At 49.3% G+C, this 15,844-nt stretch overlaps 2 protein-coding genes across 2 annotated transcripts in view; both read right to left on the reverse strand.

Annotated features, from left to right (window-relative positions):
• The window catches only part of SFXN5 (sideroflexin 5), a 159,142-nt gene extending 147,702 nt beyond the window's left edge, over positions 1–11,440 (reverse strand). Inside the window, exon 1 of the mRNA XM_006880886.1 lies at positions 11,212–11,440. Coding sequence (XP_006880948.1) covers positions 11,212–11,313 — 102 coding nt within the window. The 5' untranslated portion in view covers positions 11,314–11,440. The remainder of the gene's footprint in view (positions 1–11,211) is intronic.
• A 4,035-nt stretch (positions 11,441–15,475) lies between these two features.
• RAB11FIP5 (RAB11 family interacting protein 5 (class I)) overlaps positions 15,476–15,844 on the reverse strand; it is a 49,167-nt gene continuing 48,798 nt past the window's right edge. Inside the window, exon 5 of the mRNA XM_006880887.1 lies at positions 15,476–15,676. Within this exon, the coding sequence (XP_006880949.1) occupies positions 15,476–15,676 (201 nt within the window). The remainder of the gene's footprint in view (positions 15,677–15,844) is intronic.

Raw genomic sequence — 15,844 nt, forward strand, 5'->3', positions numbered from 1 at the left:
CAATGAATAAGGATGACAGAAGAATTGATGCCTTTGGACTGTGTGGAGAAGAGTGCTAAATACCTCACAGATTGCCAAAAGAAAAGATGTCTTGGAGAAAGTGCAGCCAAAGTGCGCTTTGGAGGCAAGGATAGCAAAGCTTCCTCTCACATTTTGGGCATGTTGCTAGCAGAGGCTATTCTTGGAGAAGGGCATCATGCTTGAAAAGGTGGAGGGACAGAAAAGGAGAGGAAGACCCTCAACCACATGGATTGACAGTGACTGCAGCAATGAGCTCCAATGGGTCAGAGATTGTGAGGATAGCACAGTATAGAAAAGGACTCAGATTTGTAGATCACAGGGTCTCTAACAGTCTTACTCAACAGCACCTAGCAACAACAACAATAACCACTATCAGCGTAAACTGCTTTTAAAAATTGAAAAGCAATCATTATGTATATAGGAGTAATTTTCCTACTTGAAAAGATACTTCAATTAAAATACAAAGTGGTATAATACTTGACTGCAAGGCCCTGAAGGACAAACGTGAGCTGCCAACATATGTTCTGCATCCTGTCAGCACCTGGTCAGGTGTTACACACCTAGGCAGGACTGCGCACATACACCTGTCATGGGAATGGTGAGCGAGCAGATGGGCAGCCAATGGGGCTGGAGGCATCCCATAGGAGCTGGGACTCGGGCTGCATTTTGAAGGGAGCGATGGGTTTAAAGAGAGTGGTAGCAAAGCACTTAGAGGTCTGAGAGAGGAGATCAGAGGGGCAGAGGTGAGTAACCAACCAGAAAGGCCTGATGAAGCCACTTCCTGCAGATGGTCCAGCAGGGCTTCCATCCTCTGATGTCCCCTGAAGCCTTGCACCACCTTGATCCTGTCCCAGCCCTGCTCAGTCTCAGCCCTTCTATGTCACCCTCACTGCCACCAAAGAGAGTCTCAGTTAATGTGCTTTATTCCAGAGAGATTTACAAAACCCTACAGACCTAGGCTCCAGGACCACCACTGCAAACAAGGCCTCAAGGTGCTTGGACTGTCAAGAGAGAACAAGAAGTAAATGAACAACTGCAAGACACTGTGATCTACTCTTAGTGCAGCTGGACGCCCAAATGCCTTCTTCTTAGAGTGAAGTGAGGCAGCTTCCCAGAGGAACAAGAGCTGGGACGACAGGATGGGTGAGTTTAGCAAGGAGAGGAAACTACAAGCAAGAGCTGGAAGACATGAGTGCTGGGCTCTGAACCACCACCAGACCCCTGAGGTCTAGACGCTCATTCACAAAGTAACTACTGAAGACCTACTGTGCGCCCAGTACTATGTGAAATCCAGGGAGTGAGGGCAAGGCTGACTGTGGAGAATGAAAATGAAGAAAGAACTTAGGGGAGCTCTGGTGGCCTAGTGGTAAGGAGCTGTAACTACAATCCCAGAGGCACACGGTTCGAATCCACCAGATGCTCTGCCGGGGAAGGAGGGACAATCTCCTCCTGTACCAGTCAGATCTGATTTGACGGTACACGCACACAAAAATAATAAAATAAAAATTTAAAACAAACAAACGAGCAAACAAAAAACCAGAAAATGAAGAAAGAACCACGGATAAAGTCCAAATTTCTAGTTAGACGTGACTGCTCGTCAGTAAGTGAAACCAAAGCAAGCTGACTAAGCAAAAGGCAAGGACGGTGAAGCCACATCTCACATGTTCCACGGACATGTTGTCAGGAAGGGCCAGTCCTTGGGAAAAGACATCATTCTGAGAAAGCTAGAGGGTCAGAGAAAGAGAGGAAGACCCTCCATGAGAGAGACTGATGCAAGTGACTATAACAATAGGCTTGGGTGTATCAAACATGCTGAGGATGGTGCCGGATAAAGCAGGTTCAGATCTGTTGTTCCTGGGGTTGCTGTGAGTCACAGGTGACTTGATGGCGCTGACCAACAACAAAGATAAAAACTCTATGGGGGTGATGGAAGTTCAAGATCACCATACCTTCTCTAGAAACACTTGGAAAAACATATTCCAGAAGGGTTTCAGTGAAGTGCCCTGTCTGGGGAGACTGTCATTACTTAATTGCCTTAATCTAGCCTCATTAACATACAGAGGTTAGGGCTGACCATGTAGGATGGTTACAGCACGTATTTGTGTTTATAAACTCTGACTGTCACTGAATCAGAACTGACTCATAGCTGACCTCCAGGGAGTTTTCAGAGACAATAAATAGCATAGGAGGATACTATCAATGCAGCAGCTAGTGGCTTGAATCACACGCCTACCAGTAGGCCACCAGAACTCCCCTATCTGTCTGTCTGTCTACCTATCTAGCAGCACATGCATGCACACACGCTCCACTGGTTTCCCTCCTCTAGAGAACCTAGCCTAAGATGCTAAGATAAATGTGGAGCGCTCAGACCAGAAACCCCTGGGTTAAAGTTACATACTTGGGTTGAGAACAAGACTGGCTTCCCCCTAAAAAGAAATTTCCATCCACCAGGTAAGAGTCGTTCTTATAGACTGGTTTTAGACAATAACATTTCTGGCACTGTGGGATTTTAGAGAAGATTTCTCAGTGAGTACAGGAGTGTCATCCACTTCCTAAACAGCATATCTCCGGAAGTACTATGGACTTTAATAAATGTCGATAGTTGTAGAGGAGCTTCAGGCCTTCTGTTCACAGGGTCACTATGAGTTGTGCTCGACTTGAAGGCAACCAACAACAACAACACAAAAGAGCAGTTATCCTATGAAGTGGGACATTAGGACACCACACTACTGCAGAGGGTCCTGGGACAAATGGTGCATCTTTGCAGGCTTTACCAGGTAAAGGCTTTACCCTCACCTGATGAATGGCAGGGAGATTGGTACTTTCTCAATCTGAGTTACTTTTTCTCTTCTCCATAGTCATACTTGGCTTGGTGTCGGCTGAGCACAACAACAATAGTATGAAATACATGCTGGCTTTTTTTCTCCTCCAAAATTCAGCCCAATCAGAAAGCTGGTGGGTTTACAACGTCCCCATTCCCTCTTTTAGAATGATGAGTCAGCGTGTGGCTTCACTAGAAGCATGAGTCAGCTCATTCTCGGCAGGGGTGCTCATTCTCCCCGCTCTTGGCTTGGTGTCAGATCTGTCTCTTGTCCACCCTGCAGGTCCCTCACAGAGGGCAAGAGCTTAGGGCAAAGCCTGGGAAGGCCCTGAAAGGTCCCAGTCCACAGACCTCTAAATCGCTGCCCTTCTGCGTTAGGAATAAAATCCTCACTGAACCTATATAGCGTAAGGTATGAAGGCTGCATCAGCACCACCTTCCACAAGCCCTGGCTGCCCATCAGAATCAGGTCCACCCACCTATTCTACTGGTCTGCAGAGGCCTCCAGAGGTCAGGATTCTTTTTAAAAACAATCACATGACTGCACTGCAATCCCAGAGGTATGCGGTTCAAACCCACCAGATGCTCTGCTGGAAAAGGAGGTGCAGTCTTCTCCTGTACCAGTCAGATCTGATTTGACGGTACACGTGCAAAGAATAATAAAGTAAAATTAAAACAAAAAACCAAAAACGATCACATGAGTCTAATGAGCAGCCTGGATTGAAAGGGACCAGACTAGGAGGTGACACAAACTAGCACATCAGATCAGCCCTGCTGCTGTGGCTACGGGTGGGTCATCAAATCGGAAATGACTCAGAGCTGACCCTCCAGTGGGTTTTTAGAGGTAGTAAACAGCACAGGAGGAGACAGTCCATCTTGCTTCTGCGGCCCCGCTGACAGATTCAAATGGTCTGCCTTTGAGTTGACAGCACAAATATATGTTTCCTTTGAGTGGAAACACCTACCAGGCCACCAGAGTTCTCCAGATCAGGGCTAGGAAATAATGAATCCCTAAGCTGCAGGGCACTTGATTTTACATCTTTACTGCAGGCCAATTGGCTGAGCCACTTCCTCATAACCTCTGGGTTTAATAACTTGCTCTGTTGTAACAGGGCTATGGGTGATTCTAGACACCTATACACACACACACCATAAGATGCATACCACACCCCACTCTTACATACACTGTCCACACACATACACATCAAACATACCATATACACACAAACCGTACACATAACACACACTAACTACTATCCACACCCCACACTCTCATAGCCCAACCATCTGAGCAGAAAGAGCAAGGCAGATTTAAACAACCTTATTCTAGAAAGACTGAAGCACAACTGGATGAGAGCAGTTATTATTTCCTGCACAGGTGGGTCTAGGGCTGAGGAGAAGTGCAGAGTCAGGTCTGGAGAGAAAATGAGGAAAGGTGGGAGGAGAGGAAATGAAGTCAGATGTCAAAGGCCCCACAGGTGCTGTCTGGCCCCTCTCCCCTACATGAGGAGCCAGAGTTGTTGATAGTGGCCCTCAAGTGGACAGTAACCCTATGAACAACCGATCTGAACCTTGCCCTACTCTGTGCATTCCCATGATCTCCATTACACTCAAGCCTGTTGTGGTCACTGCTACAGTCAATCCACCTCATCGAAGGTCTTCCTCTCTTTCACTGATCTACTTTTCCCAGCATGATGTCTTTTTCCAAAGATAGCCCCTCCTGACAACATGCCCCAGGTATGGGAAGCCAGATGGAGTAGCGCCTAAAAGCACGGACTGTGAGTTTACAGGTAAAGCAGGTGCAGAGAAACATGTTAAACATCACCACAGATACCACTGACCCATTCAGAACTAGGAGATTCTAGAGGGCAGGGAACAACAGGGGGGAGAGTAAGAAGGGGGGAAAGAGGAAGGGAGAGAGGATCAACAGAAAAAACAAGAGAGATGTCTCAGATAAATATAACATTACAGAAGGCCGCACAGTGGAGTGGACTTGTGGGGATTGTATAACAATGAAAGAATTTTTCTTTTACTTTTCAAAGAGAAGAGCAAATTGGGAGACAGGAGTGGGCAGGGGGAAAAGTGCAACAATAAATGAACGGAAATCCTAAGTCTCTGTAAACTTTCATTAAAATTAAAAAAAAAACAACGAAAAAAGATAAAGTATAATGTTACAGAACTTGTATAATGCTATTTAAACAAACTGCTAAAAAATTATGTGACAAAAAAGGAAATGTGAATAATAAATGGTTATTTTACGATATCAAGAATTATTCTAGTAGAAGTTGTTACAGATTGAATTATGTCCCACTCCCCAAATACGTGTCAATTTGGCTAGGCTAAGACTCTTAAGTGTTATGGAATTCTCACCCATTTTAGGGTGGAATTTAATTATCCAATGTTCTAAATCCTAATCTCTAGGTTAATGAGGCAAGATTAGAGGCAGTTATGTTAATAAGGAGGGAGTTCTGGTGGCCTACTGGCAAAAAAACTGCACTGCAATCCCGAAGGCACACAGTTCGAGACCACCAGCTGCTCTGCAGGAGAAGGATGGACAATCTCCTCCCCTGTGATTAACTGCCTCTGAAAACCCACTGGAGGAACAGCTATGGGTCAGTTCCAACTCTGTGGTACACAACAACGTTAATGAGGCAGAAGACAATGTAGAGAATTTGGTTGTCCCTCTGGTCATCCTTGTTTGTTATGCTGTTATATACCATCAAGTCAGAATCACCACATAGCTGACCCTCCAGAGGGTTTTCAGAGGCAGTAAAATAGGCTGGAGTCTGTCCATCTTTCTCACACAGAGCATCTGGGGGATTTGAACCATATTGGAACAATGTGTAAACTTCATCAGCATCTTTTAGGGTGACTATGAAGTCCATCAAGTCAGTCTGTCCTTCCCCACACTCTGATCCTGTTCAGTCTTCTTTCTCTCCTCCTGCCCCACCATCATCTATACACCGAGCAGGGAAGAGTGGTAAAAGAAGGAGATCTTTGGAAGATAAAAGTAAGGAGCTCTTGTGTCACTCTAGGGAATAGGGAAAGACTCTAGTGCCAGTCCAGGAATTATGGTGGTATCATGGGCTCTGGGAATGGTGTACTTGACTTGACAACACCCAGTGACAAAGGCATACATGTGAAAGTTGGACAATGAATAAGGAATACTGAAGAAGAACTGATATCTTTGAATTGTGTCTTGACAAAGAGTACAGAAAATATCACAGCTGACAAAAGAACAAATAAATCTCTTAGGGGAAGAGCATCCAGGGTGTCCCTTAAAGGCAAGGATGGTGAAACTTTATCTCACACATTTTGTTCATTTGTCAGGAAGGGCCAGTCCTTGGAAAAGGCATCATGCTGGGAAAGGTGGAGGGTCAGAGAGAAAGACCTTCAACAAGACACATTATGTTATAGTAGCAATGGGCTTGAGCAAAGTGGAGATTCTACGTATGGCACAGAATAGGACAAGGTTTCAATCTGTTGTTTATAGGGTCCCTATGCACTTTGCAATTCTTTGCTATGCATCAGAGAGCTGGAAAATCACCAAAGATAACAGAAGAAGAATTGATGCCTTTGAGCTGTGGTGTCAGAGAAGAGTACTGAACATACCGTGGACTCCCAAGAGAATAAAGAGGTTTATTCTGGAGAGGGTGAGACCAGGCTGCTTGTTGGAGGCAAGGATTTTGAAGCTCTGTCTCACATACTTTGGGCTTGTGGTCAGGAGGGACAAGACACTGGAGAAGGACGTTATCCTTGGAAGGGTGGAGGGTCAGCACAGGAGAGAACTCCGGATGAGGTGTATTGACACACTAAATAGGGTAATGGGGGTAAGCGCATCGGAGACAGTGAGACTGGCTCAGGATAAAGCAGAATTCAGAGCTATAGCATTTAGGGTTGCTATGAGTCACAGGTGAGTTGTTGACACATAACAACATGTACCAACAAACCTGTGTTATGCAGATAACATAACCTGGCTTGCTGCAAGTGAAGAGGACTTGAAACACTTGCTATTAAAGATCAAAGATTATAGTTTTCAGTATGGATTACATCTCAATATCAAGAAAATAGAAATTTTCACCAAAGGACCAACAGGCAACATTATGATAGATGGAGAAAAGTTTAAAGTTATCAATTATTTCATTTTACTTTGATCTATAATCATTACCCTTGGGAGCAGCATTTAAGAAATCAAAAGACGTGTCACATTGAGAAAATCTGCTGTCAGACATCTCCAAAGTACTAAAGAGCAATAATGTCAGTTTAAAGACTAAGGTGCACCTGATCAAAGCCACGGTCATTTCCACTTTCTATACAACTTAAAGTTGAATAGTGAATAAAGATGACAGAAGAAGAATGGATACCTTTGAGTTGTGGTGTTGGAGGAAAGTACTGAATATCCTATGGACTGTCAAAAGAACAAGTCTATCTTGAAGGAACTGCAATCAGAGTGCTCCTTCGAGACAAGGAAGGCAAAAGGAAGTCAGTGTGGTGAGGAGAGGAGAGGAGAGGAGAAGAGAGGAGGGGAGGGGAGGGATTGGAAAGGGAGGGGAGGGAAAGGAAGGGGAAGGGGCAGGAAGAGGAGAGTGGGTCCCGGGAGAAGGAGGTCAGCAGGGGCTGGGCCACAGTGGCCTTTATGGCCACTTCCAGAAATGAGGTCTTGGCGAGCTCCGGTGGCCTAGTGGCAGGAAACTGCACTGCAATCCCAGAGGTGCACAGTTCAAATCCACCAGATGCTCTGCTGAAGAAGGAGGAACAATCGCCTCCTGTACCAGTCAGATCCAATTTGACGGTACACACATAAAAAGAATAAATAAAGAAATAAAAAAAAAGAAATAAGATCTTCACCTCAGAAGCAGAGCCATTAAAGGGTGTTTAAGCATGGTGGGTCACCTGATCAGGCCTCTATTGTTGCAACTCTGCCATGTGGAAGAGGAAGTGACTGGATGGGCCCAGAGTAGAAGCAGATCTATTTCTAGGGTCCAATAGATGATGGGGTTTGGTCTGGGAGTGTGGCAGGAGTGATGGCAGATGTGTAAGACCTAACATTACCAGGCCTCCAGTTGTATTTAGAGGGTGGGGGTGAGGGAACGAGGTATACAGATTCCTCCCGCGTTACTGACTCCACTAGTTGGGGCGTCATTGGGCTGACTGAGAGCTACGGTTCGCTGTGCAAGGGGCAGGCTTGGATGAAAGGACAAAAGTTACTTACGGATGGATGAATGCACTGAACTTTATGCAGGTCACGTTACTGAAGAAACCAGGATGCTCCTTAGAAACAAGGATGGTGAAACTTCACCTCATATACTTCAGGAGGGGCCAATGTTTGGGGAGAGGGGGGAGAAATCAATTTGGGAAAAATGGAAGGGTCAGAGAACGAGAAAAACCCTCAACAAGGCGGATTCACGGTGACTGTAACAATGGGCTTGAGTACATCAGAGATGGTAAGGGCGGCGCAGGACAGCGTAAGGATTTGATCTGCTCTTCACAGGGTTGCTATGAATAGCAGTTGACTTGATGGTGCATAACAACATTACTGAAGAGAAACTTCAAAGGCAAATACAACAAAGCTTTTACTCCCCTCAAGAACAGTGCCAAATATAGGTACCTGCAATAGCTGCAGGAGAATAGCTTCAGATGTGTTTTTTTTCCCTTGCTCCAGAAGTGAAGAGAGCAAAGGATTCAATAATTAAAGCTACTTTACTTTTGTTGTTGTTATGTGCTGTCGACTCATAGCGACCCCATGTACAACAGCCCTAAACCCTGCTCTATCTCTTGCCAATCTTAATTGTGTCTAACACACCTATCCCCATTACCCCAGAGACAGAATCAATCCATCTCATAGAGGGTCTTCTTCCTGTGCTGTCCCTCCACCATCCCAAGCATGACATCCCTCTCCAAGGACTGATCCCACCGTGCAACATATCCAGAGTATGTCAGACGGAACTTCAGAATTCTTGCCTCCAAGGAGCAGCCGGGCTTCACCCTCTCCAGGATGAACTTGTTTGTTCTCTTAGCAGTCCATGGTACATTCAATACTCTTCTCCAGCACCACAGCTCAAAGGCATCAACTCTTCTATCATCCCTAGTCACTGTCCAGCTCTACAAAGCATAGCAAGTAATGGCAAAGACCATAGCTTGTATCAGGTGCACCTTAGTTTCCAAACTGACATCATTGCTCCTCAGTACATCTGATGGGTAACTGTCCCATATGTCACACACAGTGTTCTCATGGGGACTGGAAGTCCCTAAACCCATGGACCTTCAGGTAGCACAGAGGGAATGACCGGACAAGGAAAAGATGAGACCAGTCCTTTCTCTCCAAAGGTGGAGGGGGTGGGGAGTTAGTACTGAAGCAACCTAGTAAGCACAAAGCAACAATCAGAACGCTCAAGTAAAAACTGGGCTGTGAGAATCCCATCTGGGGAGGCCAGAGAGGTGGGGACTGTGACTTGACAAGACCTGAGGATTAACATCATGAGGGAAGAATTCTCCCAGAGGGGCTGGGGCTTAGAACCAGGAGCATGTGTGGGTCAGGGAGGTGGGCAGTAAGAGTCACACTGTGTAGGCAGAGCCCCACCACCACCACCATCACCACCACACAGCCTGGCCCTAGGAGGTAACTGACGCTGCAGGGAAACCACTAGTCTAGTCTCAGATATCTCACAATCTGAGATGGTTTGGTTTTCTGGGGCTTTTTTTAGGGTTTTAAAGGAGGGACATTTTGACCAAAATTTAATCAGAATTTCAGGACCCTTAAGTTTGGGGTTATTTTTTTTCTTTTGTTTTGTTGGGGTTTTTTCCCCCACAAGCAGGTTTCTCACAAAATCAGTTGTTTGAAACCTTTTTGCCAGATCGAGTCAACATGATACAACTTGTATGCTGGAGTAAAGAAATGCACTGTATGGGAGGGAATGCAAGGAGGGAAGGGGAGAGAGCGGAGGAATGGGGAGAAGTGGCAAAACCACAGGGTTGCAGTTTGGTGGGTGGAGGGAGGGAGTGAAGGAAATGGGAAGGAACTGGGTGCAAAGATAGGGTAGTGATGGGCCAGCTCCAATGGTGATTTATTTTATAAAACATAAGGCGTGAGAAGGATTGGATGAGACACAATGTGAACGAAGAACAGGGTGAAACACAATGCATTTGAACCTCTGAGATGGTGTATGTCTAGAGGAAACTAAAGTCCTATTTAAACACAGGAAGGACATTGTATCAGAAGACTCAGGAATGTAAGGATTCTTGCTGGTCAGCAAAGCTTGAAGCTCCAGCACCACTTTGTATAAAGCAATACTTTGTCACCAGACACACACACACACACACAGGACTTTTTGCACAATTGCAAACTTCCTTTGTCACTACACACACACACACACACAGAGGACTTTTTGCACAATTGCAAACTTCCCCCACGTCAGGGTCACTAGCCACCAGCCTGGCTCCCTCCAGGCCACCTCTGGGTCCCTATCCTAACCAGTCCACCGCCCGGGTGCTGCAGGCCGTGGGGACCCCACCTCCTGGGCCGGCACAGGGCGTCCGAGGGCGAGTCAGCGATGTCCTGTCAGGGGTCCCGAGGGAGGTGCACTGTCCCTGCGCCCAGCAGAGCCAGAGGGAAGTTGGATGCGGCCAGGATCCCAGGTTCGAGCCCGGCCGGCGGACTCAGGAGGGGGTGCTGGTGGACAGTCGGCGGGGACCCTCGGTCTGGGCCAGCGGCCCAGGAGATGACACAGCGTTTCCTCCGCACCCTCTCCCCATGTCCACTAGGTCCTTCCCCGGCAGGTGCCAGACGGCTGGCTCGCTCCGTTAGCGAACCCGCAGCCCCAGGGCCCGGGACCCCCAGCGCGGGCATCCTGGGACGTGGCCCTGACACTTCACCCTTCGTGGCCTCGACTCGGGTCAGGGGCTGGAGGGGTGATCACCGCGCGGACACACTGCCCCGAGGCCCCACCAGCAGCAGGGGCCGAATGTCAGTCCCTGCTGAGGGGACAAAGTTACAAGGTGGCGCCGCTACGCCAACTTCTCATCAGGAGCGGGACTCGAACTTCGGCCACGGGGAGCGGACGCCCGCGGCGGCTCAGCCCTCGGCGCCGGGCTCGCGGCGGCCAATCACAGGGCGCCCCCGGCGGCGGCGGCTGGAAGAGGCGGGCAGCCGGGGAGTGACAGCGTAGCCCGCCAATAGAAAGCCAGGATGGGTGTCGTCCCAGTGACCAATCAGGGAGGGGCGGCTGTGGCTGCGGTTACCTCAGGTAGCAGCTGCTGAAGGTTCTGGTGGCCGCGGGTCGGAGCCCCCGGCGCTAAAGGGGACTTTGAGGGGAGTTTGTGCGCTCCTATCGTGACCCCCAATGAGCCTCGGCCCACAACTCTGTTCTCACCTGCTGGAAGCGGGGCTTGCCCAGCTGGAAAGGCGGTGCGTCCGTTGCGGAGTTCGCAGCACTGGCTGCCGCCGCCGATGCTGTAGTCGATGTATCCGCCATGGCCAATGACGCCCGCAATCTCCGGCCCTTTTAAAATGTCCCTCCTCGGCCCCCGCCACAGCTGCATCTCCTGATTGGCCAGGAGCAGCCGCAGCGCGCAGGCGCAAGGGGTTGTGGGAATTGTAGTCTTTCGGATCTTGGAGCCCGGCAGCCAGGACTGGGGAGCCTTGCACTTGCCAACCGGGCTGGGGTCTCGTTTCTTCCACCCGGCTTCGCGGAGCTGGCAGTGCGGGATGCGTGTGTCCCTAAGACTATAAGGTCGCTACAACGGGCCCTGGAGCAGATTCCTGTTTATTTACTCTCAGTATTGGAAACGGGGGCCGTAAACGAAGCTGCAGCCCAGAAGGGCCAGATCCTAGCGGGCCCAACAAGGGGTCCAGAATGACAAGGACTTCAGGAGGAGTAGAGTTAATCTCTGAAGGTTTTTCTGCAAAGAGTTGCACTGCGGCGTCCTCCTGCAGTTGCGGGTCACCACCTTGCCCCCTCCTCTCTGCAGCACCTTAAGGCTCCGTTGAGGTGGGGGGGGGCGGGGAATGTGCTGGCTGACCCTAGACCTTGAGTATTCACTACCTTTTGCTCAAAAGACTCAACTTTGTTATCATATCCTGACGCTTGCTTTTCAGGCTTTAACCTGAAGTCTGTCTTTCCCTCGATCCTCTGCCCTACTTACACAAAACCCATTACACATCTTAATGGCACGCAGTTGCATTTGTATTTATGGCTTCCCACATCGCTCCTAAGAAGCAGAAGGGCAGGGGTTGTGACCTTCTGTACCAGGTTCTCAGGGCCAGGAGAGCCCACATTGCGGCTTTAGGTGCCACAGAATCAACTAATGAACAACAGAACTAAATCTTGCCCTGCCCGGCACCATCCTCACCATCTCTTACCAGCTCCAGTCCACTGTGTTACAGTCCTTCTCGATTCGTTTTATCGAGGGAGATCACAATAGAAACTCAAGTATTTCTTAGTTAAATGGGAGAGTCCTCTGAGCCCAGGCAGGCTGATTAAGCTTCTCAGCAGGAAGAAAACGGGGGTAGGGGACACAGTAGTGTCCATCAGACAGGTCATACAAGGACTTTGGTTTAAGAATGGCTTCTATGTATTGTACAGCTAGGTACCAGTACCTGTAAAGAATTCACACTATGTGGAACACAAGAGAAAGTTCCCAAGCAACGTACCTAGTCCGTGAGCCAGACTGAGGGGAGAACTGCATCCTGTTTCACCAGAGGACAACAGATACGGTGTTGCCTCTATTGAATCCCTTTCAGTGACCTGGATCTCACAGTGATGTGCAGGGTGGCCCATGGCTACACGGAGCCTTTCTTTTTTTTTTTTTCTCTATAAACTTAAATTAAAATATCAATTAAAAACAAAAGAGTAGGATGGATATCACTTTATAAAGATTGAGTGAGGTACACAGGATTCAGGCCACAGCATTTCAGTTGCTTTGTATGCATCTGTAATTAGACAGTGAATAAGGACATCCCAAGAAGAATTGGTATGTTTCATTTGTGGTATTGGTGAATACTGTGGAATATCTCATGAATCACCAAAAGAACAACCAAATCTGGCTTGGAGGAAGTATACCCAGGGTGCTATTACACGGAGCCTTTCTATAAACCACGTGACCTGTAGTCACATTCCTTTTCTACCAATGAACCAGCAAACAGGCTTTTCCTAATGGCAGAGGAAAATTCTAACTAGCCATGCTTGTATCTTGGATTTTTCTGTTCCCCCTGCTAGACCAAGTTGTTTGAGAATAGGAATCAAGTTTTTGACTCTGAATTATCCCACAGCACCCAGTAAATGTACCCATAAATAGGTGTACTCAAGTACTGCCCAAACACTAAGCAAATATACTGGGGAAAAGTAGTCAGAATGCTCCTCAGAGGTGAGGGTGGTGAAAATGTGCCGTCCATGCTCTGGGCATGTTACCTGGAGGGGCCAACCTCTAGGGAGAGACATCATGCTTGCTAAAGAAGAGGGACAGAGAAAGAGGAAAAACCTAAATGGCAAGGATTGATAAAGTGGCTGCAGAGGGGCACATGGGCACAGCAGAGATTGTAAGGATGGTTTAGGACCTGGCATGATTTCATTCCGTGTGACACAGGGCACCTGACAACATAAAGAGGTAACCGAAAACTGTTAGTGTCCAGTGGAGGGAGGACCCCAAGAACAGCCTCCTGGGCAAGCTTCTGATGCTGGCTCTGATATGGCGGCGAGGTTACAGGGGTGGTACAGCCAGAAACTTTCCTACCTTAAGACTGTCTTTCCCACAGAACCCTTGCTCACTCATTCACCGCAACACAGAAACACTACAGAGCCACCTGCAGTATGTGAACCTTTTATTCTTCATAAAGTGCTCAAAACATGAAGAACAAGCTCTTTATAAACAGGAGTTACAACAAGGAAGACAGACTAATAGCCAAGCAGATCTGAGCCTGCCCTCCACCCACCCAGCTCTCCTCCAGCTGGGGCCAGGAGCAGAAACACTGCAGAAGGACCTCAGGCTCCAACTCGGCATCTCTCCTCACGACATCCCTGCCCTGGGCACCCTGGAGGCCCAATGCCCAAAGGATACAGGAAATCGGGTCAGGAATGGGGGGGGGTACAAGAGATACCCACCCAGCAGCAGAGGATGCACTTCCCAGTGGAGATGCTCCCCCAGTTCCTAATGGCTCCCCACAAAAGATGGGACTCAAGTCCTGGGCGCCTGCCCATCTTTTCCTCAGTTCTTATGACTGGTCCTTAAGGGGCCCTCTCTCCTTTTTGTGGAGGGGAGTGGCCATCCAGGGGTCTCACTGTCTGCAGGAGACCTCATCCACAGAGCACAGCCTTCTAAGCATTTAAGAGGGGTCCCCAGATCCTCTCCAGATAGGCGATCCCATTCTCAGTGAATAGGTGAGCGGCATTCTCACTTTCTTCCTGGGTAAATGCTCCTCCTTTCTTCCTCCTTCCCTTCCCTCTGCCACACTGACTAACCCCAGGCACCCTTCACCTGCAGAGGCTTCCATGCTTCCCACAAGCACACCCCAGAGACAAGGACAAAGGACCGATGCTTCGATTCAAAGGGTGTCACAGCCAAGCCAGGCAGGGCCAAGGGGAAGGAGCTCAGTGGATTCAGGGGAGGCCAACAAATGTTTTTCGCAAAAAACAGGTGTCTCCCAGGAGCAAGGTGGGTCTCCAGAATGTCTCTTTCATCCCAGGGCTGTCCAGCTGAGGCAGCAGGAGCTCGGCCAGACTCTTAAACAGACTTGATTCCAGAGGAGGGAAAAGGTGACCCCAGCTGCCCCCATTTTCGTCCCACACCCACCACGTGCTCCATGAGGAGAGGAAGAGGGGATGCCAAACAGGGGGAGGGGCTCTGGCCCCTCCCACAAAAGGCACATTTTAATTGGTTTCCAAAAGTTCAAACCCTGTGGCAGGACAGAGTTTTGGCATCTAGATGGGCAACAAGAGCACAGATGGAGGCTCGAACCCACAAACACTGGCAGCTCAAAGCCTTGAGCCCTGGAGGGGTCCATGCCCTGGGGTGGGCCAGCACTCGGTAGCCCCTGTCCTCACACACCCCCTCACCTGATGAAAGGTCTAAGGAGGGAGGGGAAGGTTCTTGCCCCTCAAATTAGTACCACGGGGACTTGGGCGGGGCAGAGAGACCTGCCTACAAGCTCGATGGGATGGACGTGATGCTGGAGAGGTTTCCCAGAGTCACAGACAGACAGGCAGCTTGGTCCCCGCCCTGGCCTGGGAACCCCTCTAAGGACAGAGGTCGATGAAGAGGGCAGGGGTGCCGGGTGAGAAGAAACGGCTGAGTGCCTTTGGGGGACAAAAAGCACGTGCTAACAACCAGCCTCGGACAGAATACCATCTCACACTGGCTCACAGCAGCTCCAGCCTGTGGGTTTCCACTTCTCGGGGTTGCCAAAGCTAAGGGGTATGACAAGAAGCAGGTGGAAAAGGCCCGGGGCTCCCGGTGATATCCGATGTACATACACAGACTCTGGGGACCCTCAACAGGAGCCCCAAGGCACCCCTTCAGCAGCTCTGGTTAAGGGAGGAGAGGGGATGGAGTGAGGGGACGCTTCACCCTGCTCCAGGTCAGGGTAAGTTGATGGGGGAAGGTGGCAGAGCCCTGCATGGGGTCCCCCAGCCCTGGGGGTGGTTACTTGGGGGGCATGGCGGGGATCTGCAGCAGGGTGGGTGAGGTCTCCATGATGCGAACGAGCAGCCGGTCGATGTAGCTCTCCAGCTCCTGCACGTGCTCGTCACGCTGGCTCAGCTCCCGCTCCCGCTGCAGGAGCAGCCCAATGAGCTCGTCATGCGTCAGGTGGTAGTATCGGGCCGACTGGTCAGGCGTGCCGTCCTGCACAGGGCAGCACAACGCAAGTGAGCCCCGTGCGGCACCCCACCTCCACCTCCACTTTGACCCTTGACCATCACCTCCACTCCACCTCCACCTCCCCCTAACCCCCTCTACCTCCATCTCCAACTTTACCCTCCACCTCCTCCTCCACCCTCCACCCTTCACCTC

The sequence above is a fragment of the Elephantulus edwardii genome, unplaced genomic scaffold (assembly GCF_000299155.1).
Source record: "Elephantulus edwardii isolate Elephantulus edwardi_28Jun2011 unplaced genomic scaffold, EleEdw1.0 scaffold00011, whole genome shotgun sequence".
NCBI classification, from domain to species: Eukaryota; Metazoa; Chordata; class Mammalia; order Macroscelidea; family Macroscelididae; genus Elephantulus; species Elephantulus edwardii.